Source organism: Ceratina calcarata, unplaced genomic scaffold (genome assembly GCF_001652005.2).
Source record: "Ceratina calcarata isolate Rehan_Ccalc_2016 unplaced genomic scaffold, ASM165200v1 scaffold23.2, whole genome shotgun sequence".
NCBI lineage: Eukaryota > Metazoa > Arthropoda > Insecta > Hymenoptera > Apidae > Ceratina > Ceratina calcarata.
Window position 1 is genome coordinate 16,730 of NW_017144855.1, and position 16,482 is coordinate 33,211.

Genomic DNA, 16,482 nt, shown 5'->3' on the forward strand with positions numbered 1-16,482 from the left:
CTACTCGACATTCTTTTGAAATTTATTTTTTATTACAATTATTGTATGATGTGGTAAGGCAGAACGTCAAAATTACCTACAGAATTGGCCAAAAATATGGATTATTTAGGCAATCATCCTCGGTGTCGAGTCTCAAACTTACTTTTGGAAGATTTAAAAAGTGTTGTTTTGTCATGGGAAAAGTCTGGCATTTCCATATTACGACAAGTATTTGACTATATAATCGTTACAATTTGTCAATGCATTCTGCATTTCTTTGTATTGAGCTAGGGCGCAGGCTTCCTCGAGTGGAAGCCATTTGAATGCTTGATGTTCGTGTGACATTTGAACAGATTTATCGTTGTTCAATAATTCTGCCAACCAATAAATGACAACTTTTGGTTTTCCTTTCACTGAATATTTTATTTCTACTTTCATATCGTAGATCTTCAGATCGGAAGCAAACAGACCTGCCTCTTCTTCTGTTTCGCGTAGAGCAGTTTGCATATCCGATTCACCGGGATCGACGTGACCTATGATTGAAACTTATAAGAATGCCGGACACATCGTACTTGTTGAAGAAAATAGCTTTTATACACAAAGGAAGTGTTAACTGAAGTACGAATAAATATCGTGCGTTCAAAGGTCGAACGTTTTCCGGTTTACGGGGTTAGATTTACAAACAAATAAATGATTACGTTACAAACCTTTCGGAGGAGTCCAATGATGTTCACCGTACGAGACTTGCATCAAAAGATATTCAATCACCCCCTGAACCCTACGAAATATAACGAAACCGCAAGCGCGAGTTGTCATTGTTCAAAGAATTTAGTCACGGTTGTGATTTGTGATGCCATGCCAGAGAGAGAAACACGCTAGATACCCCTTCCACCAGCAAATTGGCTCGATTCCCCTCTGGCGATGCTCCGCAGGGGAATATCATGCTGTCCCCACTATCGCTGTTAGAGCGCCTGCATAGTGTCATGCCATGCACCTCACTGCAAATCCAATTAGATTAGGCGTTCGCGAATTATTTCCAGTGTTGCTTAGTGTTACTTCATCGGAATATATCTGTACACATTAATACTCAAATGAGCGCCGTGATTTAAACTTTAGAATAATATTTCTATGATCCCATTCATATCATATTATCGTGCTCAGAGTCACGACAAACTTACAAATTTACTTCTAATCGTAAAATTTTATTCGTAACACGTAACATCCTATTTTGAACGTGACCCTCACATAACTATATATACATATTATGTGAAGAATCTTTTCTTAGTCATGTTTTTTCATCTTACATGAACAGAACGGATATCTTTGCAAAAAAATTTAGGTTTGATTTGTTCTTAATAAAAATGCGAATAGGTAAATAAAAATAATGAAATATATATTGAGTGTTTTGAGTTTCTGTTGGTCTATCGCGTAGCGCGACGAGAAACTATTTAAAATGACGCGTACTTGTCTACATACTATCACGCGCATACAGCGAAAGGAATCTGAGTTGGGAAACAATGCGTGTTACCATTTTATTATAAACGTTTCTGCTACATTTTGTTGGCTAAATACCGATCACCAGAAAACACTTAGCAAAGCTGTATGTACGTTCCTATCTACAAACTGTCATGTGTCATATGTATCGCATTACTCGTATGTGTGTATTTGTGTGTATGCTTGTGGCAAGTGTTTTGTGTATGTGTGCGTGCAGGGCGAAGTGATGTAGCTGGATGGATGACGAGCCGAGAACCGGATTATAATCTCGGTATATGTAATCATTTTGTCCCTCTATCGCTTTTATTACTTACACAATAGAAAAATCACAAAAGCTTTTATTTCGTCGGTTTGATGCGACGTGCGACGAGGGTAAATACTCGAGCGGTTCCTTTTAGTTTTCGAATATTGTTTGTGATGTCATCCGTTCAGCTTTTCGGATTTTACTTGATTCATTTATCCAGTTTTCCTTTATCCACTCCTTTTCCCCTAAATCAGAGTTTCTCCCTCACTTTTTAATCATCGATAATCAATTTACATATTTCTTTATTTGACGAAGCAAGCGAGCGGCGAGCGAGCGAGCGAGTGAACGAACGAACGAACGAACAAACGAACGAACGAACGAACGAACGAACGTGTATTCGTGTATTTATATCGTTACAGTGGAGAATCGTTTCCTCGCCTACTTGCATCTTACAAGGATATACCATTAACGCTATCGAAGGATCTTATTCATTTAACATTAATTCGTAATCGCTAGTGGTAAAGATACAGTTTCTTTTTCTACAGTATCGTGTCTTTTTTGTTTCGTGTAACGACTGCGTCCGGAATTATACACTATGTTTTTGTCGACACGCGCCAGTCACTGCCAATGGATGCTGCATTTCCTCCTTTTCTTCATTATTGTTCCTCCATTCTCCCTCTTTTCTTTTATTCTTCTTCTTGTATTTTGTACAGAAAGGAATTAACGAAGGAAGCTCTTTCTTCGTAACACGGCGATTCTTCTGTTTCCTTCCTTGTACTATATTCGATTTTGTTATGTACGTAATTTGAAACCGCACTCAACGTTGTAAAAGTACTTACAACTTACATGAAGCTTTATCGGCGACTATTTTAAATGAAAATCATTTTCTCAGTTATATGCGTGTATGATCGGACAACGAAGGGAAATGTATGTTTGCGGCGATTCATACTTAAACGCTATACATTGTCAATCATAGCGTATATAGATCAAAAACTCGGTGTTCGCTAAGCTGTCTTAACCGAACTCGAGAAAGTTTTCACGGGCAGTCTCGATGATTTTTTTCTGTTTAAACAGACAGTTGGTCCTTTTCAATGACTTTCAAAGGACCATGCATCAGATAATTATACATGAATAACGAATACGTCTGTACTTTTTTTTTCATTATAAATGGAAAATTGAAAATCTTGCTTGTTTGAAGTTGAGAGGCACGTTCGTGTTCTTTTAACGCGTGTGTGTGTGTGTTATTTTAAAAACGTGAAAAAATCATTCGAGTTTTGGGTTTACTTAAATAAATTAGTCATTGCCCGTTGCACATAACACGTGGTCGATATTAAACATTAGGCAAATGTAAAAAAATCGCGATTACTCGAGTTTCGAACTTGAAACTCTCTCTCTGGTTTTCATTCCAATCTCCTTCTAGTATTTCCTCCCACTTCTTCAACTTCGGTCTCCATTGTCTTCTCTTCTTAATTTCATATTCACGTTCTTGATGTGAGGCTTCAATTATTTAGTTAATTTAGTATCGTTCGTATATTATAATTACGTATATACATCAAGTCTCTCTAGTCGCCTCTACATTAATTGTGTACAATAATTCCTAATTTTAAGTTCATTCAACCGCGAATACATCTGCGAATAAAAGGATTAAATAGCGCAATAGCAAATAGCCAATTACGATACTTAAATGTAAACCTTACACAGTATCCTTCGTAGAAATAACAGATCTCGTTTAAATCGACGATGCCGTGCGCGTGTGCATTTAACATTCTGTTTAGGTATTATTCCGGAGTTGTTCTAGTCTTTTTTCGTTTTATCCCTTTCTTCTTTTTGGAGCAAAACGTACTTGCATCGTATATACTCGCGCGAGAATACGAGTAAGATTTGCTCGATGATAATTCCTTACGTTAACGATAATTAGTTAGCTCCTCTCTCTACAGTTTTCTTTGTCACGTTTAACATTGTGTTGTAACATTATATTGTATACTATTAATAAAAATAAAATACATTTATGACGATCGTGATGAATGATATTAATAATAATAATTAATAATAATAATAATAATAATAATGAGGATGCTGATGAGAACGGGACGACGATGACGCGCTTTTAATTAATTGGCTGACGCCTATAGTGCTGCATAGTTTTAAACTTATAATATAGATAAAAAAGTAATGTATCGTAAAAATATTCGAAAAGGTAAACGGTTTCGGCGCGTGTTATACTTTTAGTTCGCGCGTATATATGTATGTATGTATGTATGTATGTATGTATGTGTGTAAGTGTGTAACACGATTTGAAACGGTTGAATTTACTTCAACGAAGTTTTCAACGAACGACGAGTGTTTTTTTCTTTTCTTAAAGATAGATTTCGTTTACGAGTAGAAGTCTACAGTGTTTCCTTTACAGGTTTCGCGAGTAGTTTTGATCGATTATGTACAAACAGACCGCTTGTCTTCGTAAGTGCTTCTTACACATATATAAAACGTAATTAGAAAAAGACAAACTTGTTGCTAAAAGAAAGACTTGCGACTCGTTTCGATATAGGTGTTCTGCACAATGCGCGCTCGATCGAACGTCTCTGACCTCGTTTTGTTTACGGGTACATTATATTATATACGTCTATCTCTTTTTCATGGTACATTTCATTTTCTTCGACTTCCTCCACGCTACTGATGTCCTATCATTGTTCCGTGATCGTTCGTTAGAGAAGAAACCATTTTATTATATTTGAATACGCATCATTAGGCACAGTTGAAATACAACTTGGTATCTTCGGAGATATTTCTTTCAGCAAATTAGAGAGAGAAAGAGAGAGAGAGAGAAAGGGAGGGAGAGAGAGAGAGAGAGAGAGAGAGAGAGAGACAGACAGACAGACAGACAGAAATTGTAAGGACAAAGAAAGATCAAGTACAGAAGACGCGCATGTGGGATCGGTTTAAGTAAAACAAATCGGATATTCATTTTTGTTTTCGACATTGCGAACAGACTACCACAACGTTAAAAAGTCGTTCCGAATAGAATAATACTGTAAACGTAAAAGCGTTCCAACTTGATGGTGATCGTTCTTACTCGATTGAACAGAGTACGACGGGAGAGCATGACTCGAGCAATTAATTAGTATGAATAACGTCCGGTATCATCGGACGTTGGTTTTTGCGTGTACCAACAAAAAGAATTATTATCGCGATCGTGGTAACAGCAGCTTGATGCGCGATACGGTCGGTTCATCCATCAATTTCTTTTTCTTCTTCCTGCTCCCCTCAATATGATCAACATCCACGATTATTCCCAAATCTTCCCGTTCTTCGCGTGGAGACGAATTCAACAAAGAACCGACCACCTGATTTCGCTTTTGGCACTCGAGAGTATTCGGATACACGCGTTCACAGATCACAGTGTCTATCTTTGTTAAAGGCTTTCGATGGATCGAACGGAACGACTACGTGACGCGCGCGTAGATCAACGATCGGTGATCGGTGTGTGGTCGATTTCGGCCAATATACTTTCGCTCTTCGACTGGGACGATTGGGGTGGACTGTTCGGTCAGACGAAGATTTCCCGGGCATCGGAATCGGAATCGTCGGAGCTGGGATCGTCGGAGCAAGCATCGGTTTCGATTTCGGTATCGGTATCGGTATCCGTATCGGTATCGTCGACAAGGTGAAGGTCCCAGAAGAAGGAGAGACGTTGGTCGTCATCGGTAGCCGTGAATCCGTGTCATCGATCACGAGAGCGTTATGGATTGGCGCGTGCGGCTAAGGCGCCCGTTGTCGCCAGTCACAGTTTGAGCTCGTTCGCTATCTTACTAGCAATGTTTTTGAAGCCGATCGAAGTGCCCGAGATCCGTTTGAAGCGTACACCGTTCAAGGACAGTCGTGGCAGTTTACAGACCTCGATTTCCCATTGTACCTGACTATCCGTCGCGGCGTCACCATGCGCACACAGCAGGAGGAACCTCTCGCGTTGCTCGTACTGGCACTTGTTGGCGTCCAGTACCTAAAAAGAGTCAGTTTAATGTACCCTTGACCAGCATCTTAAGTCTAATGGTCTTTGAGGAAACGATATTTGTGTCATTATACTCCTTTCCTTCTTTACATCCTCTACTATGATCGATAAGAAATAGTTTGATACCTCCGCGCTTACATGTTAAAATACAGAATGATTCATGCAATAGATAATCTTGTATTTGATAGCATTTAAATATAAACTGAGATCAGTTTTAAAGTGCGATTCTAAGATTTGTTTGCCAAATACCTTTCGAATTTCGGACATGATTTCATTCGGATCTCGACTACTTGTAGTTTTCATACTCCATGTGAAACGTAGACTGCGTGGTTTAACCTGCTCATCGTTAGTGGTCGCTCCGCTGTAACAAAACAATGTTTTAAACCTGTTCTTCACGAATTTACGCTACACATTTCGTACAGATATTCCTGTTTATCGTGTATTTCTATCGAGCGGCAGAAATATTTTATCGGCTATACAGTCTTCGCGCCGTTCGTTCCTCAATAAAAAATTTGTTTCATTAATCCACGGTAAATGCATATTGAGACAAATTGTTTAAAATTCAACGCGTGCATTCAAGATTCCGTAAGCTGTTGATCGTTGGATGCTTCGAAGGGCCAAAACGTAAAAACGTGGCATGCGTGCATACATGCAATTCCGTGTCATATCGCATACATACTATTTATAATTATTAAAACTAGTGAATAACTCGTTTCATTCATCTCGAGACCGAAAACGTGTCACAATTTTGTAATATTTCGCTTTCTTTCCTTTCGTTCCGTTTAGGCCTGATTGCTTTCAATTTATATACCTAGAAATTCTTAAAAGTATTCGATCACTCTCCTCTCTGTGCGTCACAATTAAAGAAGTCATAAGACGATTAAGAAATCAATCGTCTTAGTTTTGGAAGTTTGCGAAGACAGAAGAGGAAAGAGAAAGTAAGAGGGGGAAAGGAGCGAAAAGTAATTAAAGGGTTTTGTTTTATACGTTTTTGTAAATCAGATTTCTGGAGAAATATTATTGGATATTTTTTATTTGCACGAATAATCAATTGGAATTGTGATCGTTGTTTAACTAGTATCGAACAAGCGATAAGTATTGTATCGGTGATACTCAAACATTCATTCAAATGATAGGCATTATGCTTTAGTCTATTTTCTATAGCTACATGAAAACGGCAAGTGATAACGAACGGAAACGAAAGGAAAGAAAATAAAAAGGAATCTAAAAGAAAGCTGGAGATAAATGAACCAAGGAACTAAACGTGATAATTGGAACGCGTGGTATTAGAGAATCTAGAGTAGGCGATCTACCAGTCTTCGAAGGATCGCCTACGTCGCGTGAATCTAATAGTAATTGCGTGCAACGAATTAAAAAAGAAATACCGGGCGTTCAGTTACGCAGCGAAAGACGTACGGCTGTCGGTTTTAAATCTTCCGCAATGCACAAATAAAAAAAAGAATAATTTCCGTCGAATTCATTCGGAATTTCTATTTCTCTTTAGCATATTTTACGCTAATTAAACCCTTCCGAAGACACCTACGCCGTTCTTCTGCCTGTCGGCTACAGTAGCAACGTACCTCACTACTGGGTGCTTGGAGGGTACGGATGGGTCCATGGGGCTGAAATAACAAAACAAAGGTAGTTGCTAACAAACACTAAAACAATGAGAAATCATGAAATTAAATTCATTTAAGCACCACCATTCTATTCACCACTGCAAACCGCTAATTGCGAAACTTATGGCGTGTTCAACGCCCGGCACGGACCTGGAAACGTACTTCCGAGAAACAGTTTTAAGAGAAAATATTTCGGTACTATGCTTTCGCTCGAGAACTGTTTACCAATTGTTTCTAACTCAGTACCGGGCATCGCAGAAACATAGCCTCGATTAGAGTATGATGATTTTGTACCCCATCGGGGTACGCTGATTTGTATGAACGATAATAAATTAATGTTAATGATTACAAAATGTGTTACTGATTCATAACGATGATTATGCTCATCGCGATGTTCGATACCCGTTTTTCAACGGATCGGAGAGACGTATGTGTTTGAAGACAAGCCAGGTTGCACGCAATACACACTGTTTTTTTTTTTAGCAAAACAGAACACATATGCAACGAACACGTGGAACAATTTGAATTTTGTCTGTTTCGTTTGGTCGAATGGAGGATTAAGAAATAAATTGATACAACATGTACAAGGCAATTTTAACATATTTATTAATACGAAATTATTACTATTATTGCTTCTTAAAATTATTTTAAATAATATTTCTATTCAATTTCTATCAGCTATTTACTGCCCTCCGTATTATAAAGACCTAAAACGTATAAACGTCTCTGTAATAAGATTAAATAACTGTTGTCGATTATAAGTGACGTTCCTGTCGACGAGGCGACGGAAAGGATAAAAAGAGAGAAAGGAAAATAAAGAAGCAAATGTTAAACGATCCTTTGAACGTTTTGGACGGGAGAATCTGGAGTGCAGCAAAGAGCATTGACCATTTACATATTCGTGTGCTATAATGCTCGTTAACTCTTGCAAACGTATAAACGTTCCCTCTTTTTCTTTGCTTCCTATCTTTACATGGGTTACAACGCTCCAATCTATCATTATTTTCTCACTGTGCACGTGAATCATCGACTTTTTATTATTTTTCGTGGCCTTAGGAATGTTTTATTGATTTCTCTCTTCCGGTTCTGAAAATATTATTTACAAAATTTTCCGCATTCGTTTTATTTAAATTCGATTCTCTACTAGCAAATCATAGTTAAAAAGAAAAATATTCACAAGTTCAAATCATGAAGGGAAACCCAAGGCCACTTTTCATCCTTCCTTTTCCCGTCGTACTCTTACACCCTTTCACTCGTTCAGTCATTCGTACACTTTCTCTGTTTCTCAGCGTTCTGCACCACGCGATTACAAAATTGTTTGTTCTCCTTTCGTTTCTCTCACTTTTTCTAGATCACGTTATTTCTATCGTTCAACATGTTGCTGTACACATATTATATTGTTATACATATATCGATCAGGGAGACGCCGCCGCGAAGCTCGCATCGATCTTGTTTGAAAAACTAGCGAATCGGTTTCTATTTATCTTCTCTTTTTTTCTTTCTTTCTTGATTTTTATTTTCATAGTAAAATATGCATGAAATGTATAACGTCGAAAAAGAGGAAGGCACGCAGTTTCGATAACGATAATTTGGTTTTACGCAGGGTTCGAGATCGTTTTTTAAACAATCTAGTGTACAAGTCTAAGAGGATCAACATTTGCATTTATTTTATATAGGACACTGCTTTCTTTTTACATAGGAATCTTTTACAGGATATGAGTGTAAATGAATAATCGTGAAATTAAAAAACGATTAAGGATCACTATCGATTATTTGAGCTGAGATTTTCTTTCAAACGCACGAAGTTCGTTGGAAAAATAAACAGCAATTTCTTATTACCTCGCGATGACCACCAAAGATACATAGCACATATATCAATAAATTAATACAAAATAATCAATTATTAATAAATTGTCACGGCTTCAACTTGATATCGAGATCGATTCAACTAAGCGAAACAGAATAAAATCGTATCTGCTGGTCATTGCAAACAAAATAGCTCATCATACTTTCTTTCTTTTCCTCTTGCTGTGTTTTTATTAGTCGATTAGTAATGAGATCACTTTTGGGACGATATCGTACTGCTCTAACGTATAGAGAATCAAAAGTATGTCGTTACTATCTTCTAATGACAAATGTATAGCGATAAGAGAAAAGAAGAAGTGTACCTTCACGCGTCGCAGATTAGAACTCGAAATTGAGGAAGGTAAACGAGCGATTAAAAAAGTGTACGCAAAGGAAAGAATATAATGGAATGCCTTTACGATTTATAATCAGAGAAAAAAAAATGCATCGTCTGTATCGGATAAAATGCAGAATTAGGTACGAACGAAATCGAAAAGGGACACGCACAGTGATTTGAAAAAAAAAATGTCCGCACATTACACATTTGTCTAATTACAATAAATGATATTTCTCTTTGTAATTGAGCTGATGTTACTAAGAGAAAGAGTATAATGTACGAATATTCCTTTCATTGTGAAATTACAGTCGCGGAAACTGTGTTAAAGGTCTGATCGTCTAATATCGATTCTTTTATGATTAAATTGGGTCGACGTTGAGTAAAAATTTTACCTCCGTTTTCCTTATAAGTTGTGGAACAAAGTGTATTTTCACGTTCATACGGAGCTGTACAAAATACTTTACGAATGCGAATACTGTAATCACTATACTTGGGATTAATATATTTACATAAATTACACGCATATGTATACCACGATATACATGTACAATTCATAGTAAGAAAAAAAACTCATTTTCTCAGTCAGCCAGAAAGAATCGATATAAGAATCTTGTTATATAGATACTGCTAAATAATTAGTCGCAAAATATTCGGACTTGCATAGAGCTTCCGATATCGAATCGAAAAAATCAAACACAATCTTCGCGTTTTGTTTCCCGTATAAAAGAATATGCTGGATACAGGAAAAAAAATAAGGAAGGCTAATGTCATATCCTGTCCTTAAAACTCTTCGCATCCTGACATGATTAAGAGGAAAAACGAAAAAATATTTCTATGATGTGAACAGAAGCGACAATAACTGTTCAGATAGTATTTTTAGATCTAAGAATCATTCTTATCCAACATATTCGTAATGTGTTTACCGTTAAAGACTTGTGAGAATTTCTTTCTCTCTCTCTCTCTCTCACGCAATTTTAATCAAAGGCTATTTTATCAAACGAAAGGAGAGAGAGAAAGGCAGACAGAAAGAAGAGAAAAAAATTTAAAAAAAAAAAGAGTACGCTATGTAGGAAGTGGCGGTCGGCCGGTCGATCAGACTTTTAAGCTACACTTTGTCTGGTAAATTGTCTGTAAACGTGCCGTTGCTTGACATTCAGCGTGTGGCTCGCTCTCATTTCGGCTCGAGGGAAACAAGGCGAGACATCGACGTTCACTTAGAAAACCTGTCAACGGACGAAGAATTCTCATGTACTCCATTATTCTTGTTAAAGTCAAACTCGTTTGTGACGTTTGTTAGTACAATTATTAAAATACCACTTCCAGTGTACAATTTTTAGAGGACGTGTGCTGGTGTACATTCTCGGAATAAATTATATTACAAGGACTTTCACGCGGTTTTGAGTAACGTTGTGTGATTACTTTCGGCGAGAGGCGACGGATGATAGGATAAAAACATGTCATTCTCTCTCTCATTATTGTAGTTTCTCGCTATATTTTAGTTAAATTATATTTTAAAATTTTTCTCGTATTATATAATTCATTATCTGTCAATGTTGTCTTATTATTATTTTACAATTGATTTGACACAATAAATTTTATCATGTGAAACATCTGATTTGGTTTTTATCTTATACATTCTTCATGCGTCTCACCGTTTTGCTCTTTTTCTTCTTTTGTATCATTTGTTTCTTATTTGTGCTCTCTTTTACCTTTATGAGAGACAAACCTGAGAGGGGAAAGCAGCAGAACGAGCGTATCATAACGTGATTTTTAGCGAGCTCTACACGTATTATGAAATCTCGGTCGAGAGGGTTTCTGTTCGTGAACGTTCAACGGGATCGAGATATTGAATGAGACTGAGAGGGTGACTGATAAAAGGTTAACGATCGTTCCTCATTAAAATCTGGTTTTCATCCATAATCAATCTAGTTTAAAAAAAAATTAGCAGACGATTTTATCGAGAATTAATTTATGACGTTCGATAAAAAGAACTTCGTATAAAAACGGAAGTATTTCTATAGAAAATCAATTCTGTTCATAGTGATAAAAAAAAAAGTCCTGCGTCTAGGAAGTAATGAAATTCTAATCTGTTACTATGAAATCGCTCTCGAAGAAATCGTCTAAAAATTTCTCGCGCTGCGTCATCGTAATTCATAACGAGTCCTAAATAAAATCTAGATACTTCACGATGTTTATCCCAGGACGAGGAAAGAAAAAACGAAGCCGACGTGCATACACGTCACGACGATGGGTATACGTATAAAAATAGAAAAAGATTAAGTTATGTCCTTAGAAGATGAGTAGCGTAAGAGTGCACGTTTGCTATTTAGCTGGCAGGCTGAGTTAGGAAAAGGCACGATTTTTCAAAATGCTAAATTTTAACAGGGGAAAGGCGTCGGCAGCTCTTCTTTTTCTTTTTCATTATCATCGCGCATTTCATTTAAGGAAGACACTTCGCGTTCCAAAGGATTGTTATCAGAGGTTCGCGCAATAACTTCGTACTCTCAATAGTAGCGGTTCCTGGTTTCTTCTTCTTTTCTTTAAAAGAGTTCTCTTCTGATAAACATATGGTTCTCGAAAAGCCCGACGATACACCACAGAATAACGAAGCGATGAAATCGCGTTCACTTCTTTTTCATTTTTATTTCTCTTTCTCCGTATTCTATATGCTTCTCTTCTCCCCATCTTTTGTCTGTTTCGTCTCGTTTCACTCGTCCGTGTTTTCAGTCATCCAATAGGGATTCGTTGGCCGTATTTTCTCATTCTTCCAGGCCGATCGAACGCGGCTCGCCGGAATCGGCTGCGCGTTTTCGAGCGTTTCTCATCTCGTTGCGATGTACGACTTTAGATAATACTCTCTCTTTCATTTTTAATGGCCATCATCGTTTTTTTCGACGAAACTCGATCGATGCCTCAAGCTTTAATCGGTTCATGTCCTGTAGCATACAACACACCGGGTAATACACAATTAGTCCAAGAAGAATTTTAGCGATGCACCAATGGCTATGCTCTGTTGTGTCTCGGCAATCATTGGAATCGTTTAAAGAATCTCCGACGGACACACTCTGTCGTGTCTTATAGTACGTATCGACGATGCGTACAGTGACCATATCGTGAAAGTTGGAAAAAATGTTGACGACGAACGAGTCGTATTTTGTCTTATCATCATTATTATCATTGTTAATAGTAATTTGTCTTTTAGCTCTCGTTATTCTGTGGCCTTGCGTCCTTGCTTCCGAACCTCCTATTTTTTTATATTAAATTCCGCTTTATCATCCCTCTAAACGATAGTTTACTCTACTCTACCATTGCCGGAACACGCACTGCCACACTTATTCAGATCCGTAAAACGACGAGATATATCAAGGTTCCATGTACAAAGGTATTTAAAAAAAATTACTAGAGTCAAGGATATGCCTCGCTACAGTCGAGTCAAAAAAAGGGATGCACAATGAGTATGCGAGGTGGCCCGAACTTGAGCCTGGCCAGAACAGTTTATCACATTCGATTCGATCACGATGAACTCTTTAGGGTTTCTCTTGCTAGAGGAAAGCATTCTGAACGTTGAAAGCAAAACGCACGTCGACGGTAACGACGATCGCCGCGAATAACGGATACAAGATAACGGAAACACAACGAATACATTTCGTTGTTACTAACAAGGAAGATGACCGACGTTTAGTTGGCAAGGATACGATCCAATTTGACTATTCTCTAATGCATTTGTAAGGTATAAGAATACGAGTCGTCAACTTTACTGAATTTTCAGACTGTTTCGCTTATCAAATTTTCGTTATGTCTTGCGTTCTTTGTTGGCAACGAATCGTATTCTTGTATACAAAAGAGCAAGACCGGAATCTATAGGAAAGGAGACAGAGATAAATAATGAATGTGAGAGCGAGAGATAGATAAAGAGGCTATTAATGTTCGGTCGGAACTAAACAGGTGCTAGAAACCTTTTCAAGCAGACGTTTATGGGACAAAGGATTGGTGAAAAGTGTTCACGCAAAACGCGTCTTATTTTTCTCCCTTTTTTAAAACGGGAAAGAAAGAATGAAATAAAAAAAATTGGCGTATAAATAAACATAACTACGATTAATGATATCGTGAAGAAGCTACGTGTGTTTTGTGGCTTTCACTGATAATGGTCGCTGCTCGCTCATCGTTAATCGATTTTTCGTACTCGTATCGTTATCATTATTTCCAGTACATCGTTATCTTATTACATTACGTGTTACAATAGAAAAGTATACGTGATACGATATGTAGAGAAATGTATGTCGTATCGGTTTAATTAAAAGAATATTTTTCAGATAGTTACATAGTCATTGTGCATCCTTAAACAAAAACAGAAATTTTCATATCGCATGCAAAACGATAGATAGGTTCGACTCGTTTAAACTAATTGCAGCATGAATATATAATAGTAATATTTATATATATATATATATGTATAATATAGACGTGTACATATAAATACAGTCTCTAAAAAATTGTTCGTTTTACTGGATTATATTTCTACACATGCAAATCAAGGATCCACTGCAAAAGCTGCCGCGCTTTTTTAATGACTTTTTCACGCAATTTATGCGTATGTATTTTGGATAACCGATTATTATATTGCAAGATTAAATTCACTTGTATTGAGATCAAACAAACGACGGCTATTGCCCTTTGAATACTGATAATACTAATGAGGAATTAATGAGATAATGTTAATTTTAAAACTGTCAAAGTACATAGTATATTATGTAATACCTCAGAAAAATTGTGATGTGCATACTTTACGAGAATTTAGACATCAATATAAGAAGTAAATCTTGCTTAATTTTCGTCGGACTCGAACAGAGACTTCGAATAAAAATGAGATTCATCGCATTAATCGTGCAAAGTTAATCGATTATCGTCGTACACCGAAAATGCTAACAATTGCGACTGGACACTTTGGCCGAACGTTTAATCGCAAGCTAAAGATACATATATCTGTGGACGAACGGTGGTACTTTACAGTGGTAAATATACTAGCATGCTGTCAAATATACGAGAAAGAGACACGTTTCGTGTCAATTAAAAACGATAGGAATAACTTACCGTTTGGAGAACCTTGACGATAACTTGGAGAAGAAGGACGGTCTCGCTAGTGGGCTAATTGCATTTGTGTCCTGTGTATGCGTGTGACCCTGAAAAATTCATTGCATACCAAACGATAAACGTATCGCAATGATAATAATCATACACACGTATAACATGCACATAATAATCGCACCGTAAAACAAAAATATATTAATCTAATGACTTTCAAATTTAAGGACAAGGATATTTAATTATACATAGATCGGACAATTATAAATTTACTTAAAAGGACGAAACAAAATGACTGGTATTTTTGGGCAGCAACAAGTTAATTGAATGTTCTGATTGACTGGTACTAATAGAGATTACTGGTTAATGTACGAACCTGAGTATGATTTCGCTGAGCTCTATTCTGGCCAGAATGGAACGTGCTACGACTTGGAACATTTCGTGGAAATGCTGGTGTTGTAGGTGTTGCCAGTCTATTGCTTGGAGACACACCCAAGCTAATTGAAAACAAGACTTCATTTATACCATCAAATTAAAATTGCCAGTCAAATTATAAGGTATACACTATTGGTGCATATACGTATATACATATAATATGTTCCTATGTATATACATACATATAATAAATAATATTTTGCTTTGCCCGTGACGATTCTTTACTACAGATTTGTGCACTTTAAAACGATACATGAGACTCTTCGTTTCCGTTTCGTACATCGTTTCATTAGAGAAGAAGCGAGAGAACAGGATGCAAAATTAAAGTAAAAAAAACAAGAATAAAAAGATAAATGTGTATATAATCCTTCTCGCGGAAATTCTTTCGTGAAAGACTTCTTTTTTTATTTAGTGTGTTAGAAAGTGTAAATAATGCACAAGCTTCTACGTTTTGCAAAACAAGCTTGATCAGTCCGAGCTAAGGAAGCGCAATTTTAAACAAATTAATTTACTAACGATAAGTATACGTATACGCAATAGTATCGAGTATGGAATGTATGTGCATTTATTTCGGCATGCGTCCATAGAAAATCATTTATGAGTTTTAGTTTAGACAGAAGCACATTTTTATACCTATATGCTCTTTACAAAAGTATGAAATCACGGATTTTATTTACTTCGTACGTTGTAGAATAATTTAACAATTGGCGAGTTATACTTATTGTGGTCTCATACTTTTGTTGTAAAATGATTTACGGAAAATTTCCTTAGATTCAACAGCCACTCGACAAGACGGAGATAACCGTATCTAGATATGTACTCGAGATAATAACTATTCCTTGTTTTTGAGAAGATACACGGTGTAAATTAATGTGTAATTCTAGTTTCATCAAAATAAAATTATTATTACGATTTTCCGTTAATCGCATTTCATGTGTTCGTAATAGTGATTGACTGTAATTGTTCTGCGAGATCGGTGATTGGTGATATACATATAAATGAGAAAAAGGTGAGCAAAGTCAACGATTGCAATTACAAGAAACTAACATGTGAGCAGCCATGCAATAAAACGAAACAAAGGAGACTGATTAAATATGACCAGAAACTATCCTAGAGAACCTAATCCAGGACGATGATTTTAAGAAGTTTTGAAAGATTTTGCGAAGCATGAATGCGAAACAAATTATGAGTTACCCTAAGAGAGTTAATGGCCCAAGGAACAAGTCAATAAATAAACGAATGAGAACAATGTATCCGGATACTTCTTGCAATAGTCTAACACGGAATTCTACTGAATATTTTTAGAGATTATACTGAAATACATTCATCTCAATTTGTACCATAAACAAATGAGATCATTAATTAAGAGATTTTAGTGGAACTTTATAAAAATGAGTATCTATGTGTCGATGGAAACACCTTCGATTAAATGTATAAGATA

At 36.7% G+C, this 16,482-nt stretch overlaps 2 protein-coding genes across 21 annotated transcripts in view; both read right to left on the reverse strand.

Annotated features, from left to right (window-relative positions):
* Positions 1-890, reverse strand: Apf (purine phosphoribosyltransferase family protein Apf). The gene is made up of 2 exons (XM_026811634.1): positions 687-890; positions 1-512 (listed from the first exon to the last, which is right to left on the reverse strand). The coding sequence occupies exons 1-2, from the start codon at positions 793-795 to the stop codon at positions 199-201; spliced, it is 423 nt and encodes a 140-aa protein (XP_026667435.1). The 5' UTR covers positions 796-890; the 3' UTR covers positions 1-198.
* Positions 802-16,482, reverse strand: part of LOC108622605 (serine/threonine-protein kinase MARK2) — a 52,238-nt gene continuing 36,557 nt past the window's right edge. For 8 of the 20 annotated variants that reach the window (XM_026811619.1, XM_026811632.1, XM_018020581.2 and 5 more), the window contains 5 exons: positions 14,983-15,103; positions 14,616-14,704; positions 7,304-7,345; positions 5,973-6,084; positions 1,481-5,714 (listed from right to left, as the gene is read on the reverse strand). In XM_026811619.1, the coding sequence (XP_026667420.1) occupies positions 5,496-5,714; positions 5,973-6,084; positions 7,304-7,345; positions 14,616-14,704; positions 14,983-15,103 (583 nt within the window). In that variant the 3' untranslated portion in view covers positions 1,481-5,495. The other 12 variants (XM_026811623.1, XM_026811621.1, XM_026811625.1 and 9 more) reach the window with 6 other exon arrangements.

Excerpts from the sequence above, each read along its gene's own strand:
- Apf (XM_026811634.1), bottom strand. The coding sequence starts at position 795 with ATGACAACTCGCGCTTGCGGTTTCGTTATATTTCGTAGGGTTCAGGGG. Across the intron at positions 513-686 it reads TCATTGGACTCCTCCGAAAG|GTCACGTCGATCCCGGTGAA; the intron begins GTTTGTAACGTA and ends TTTCAATCATAG.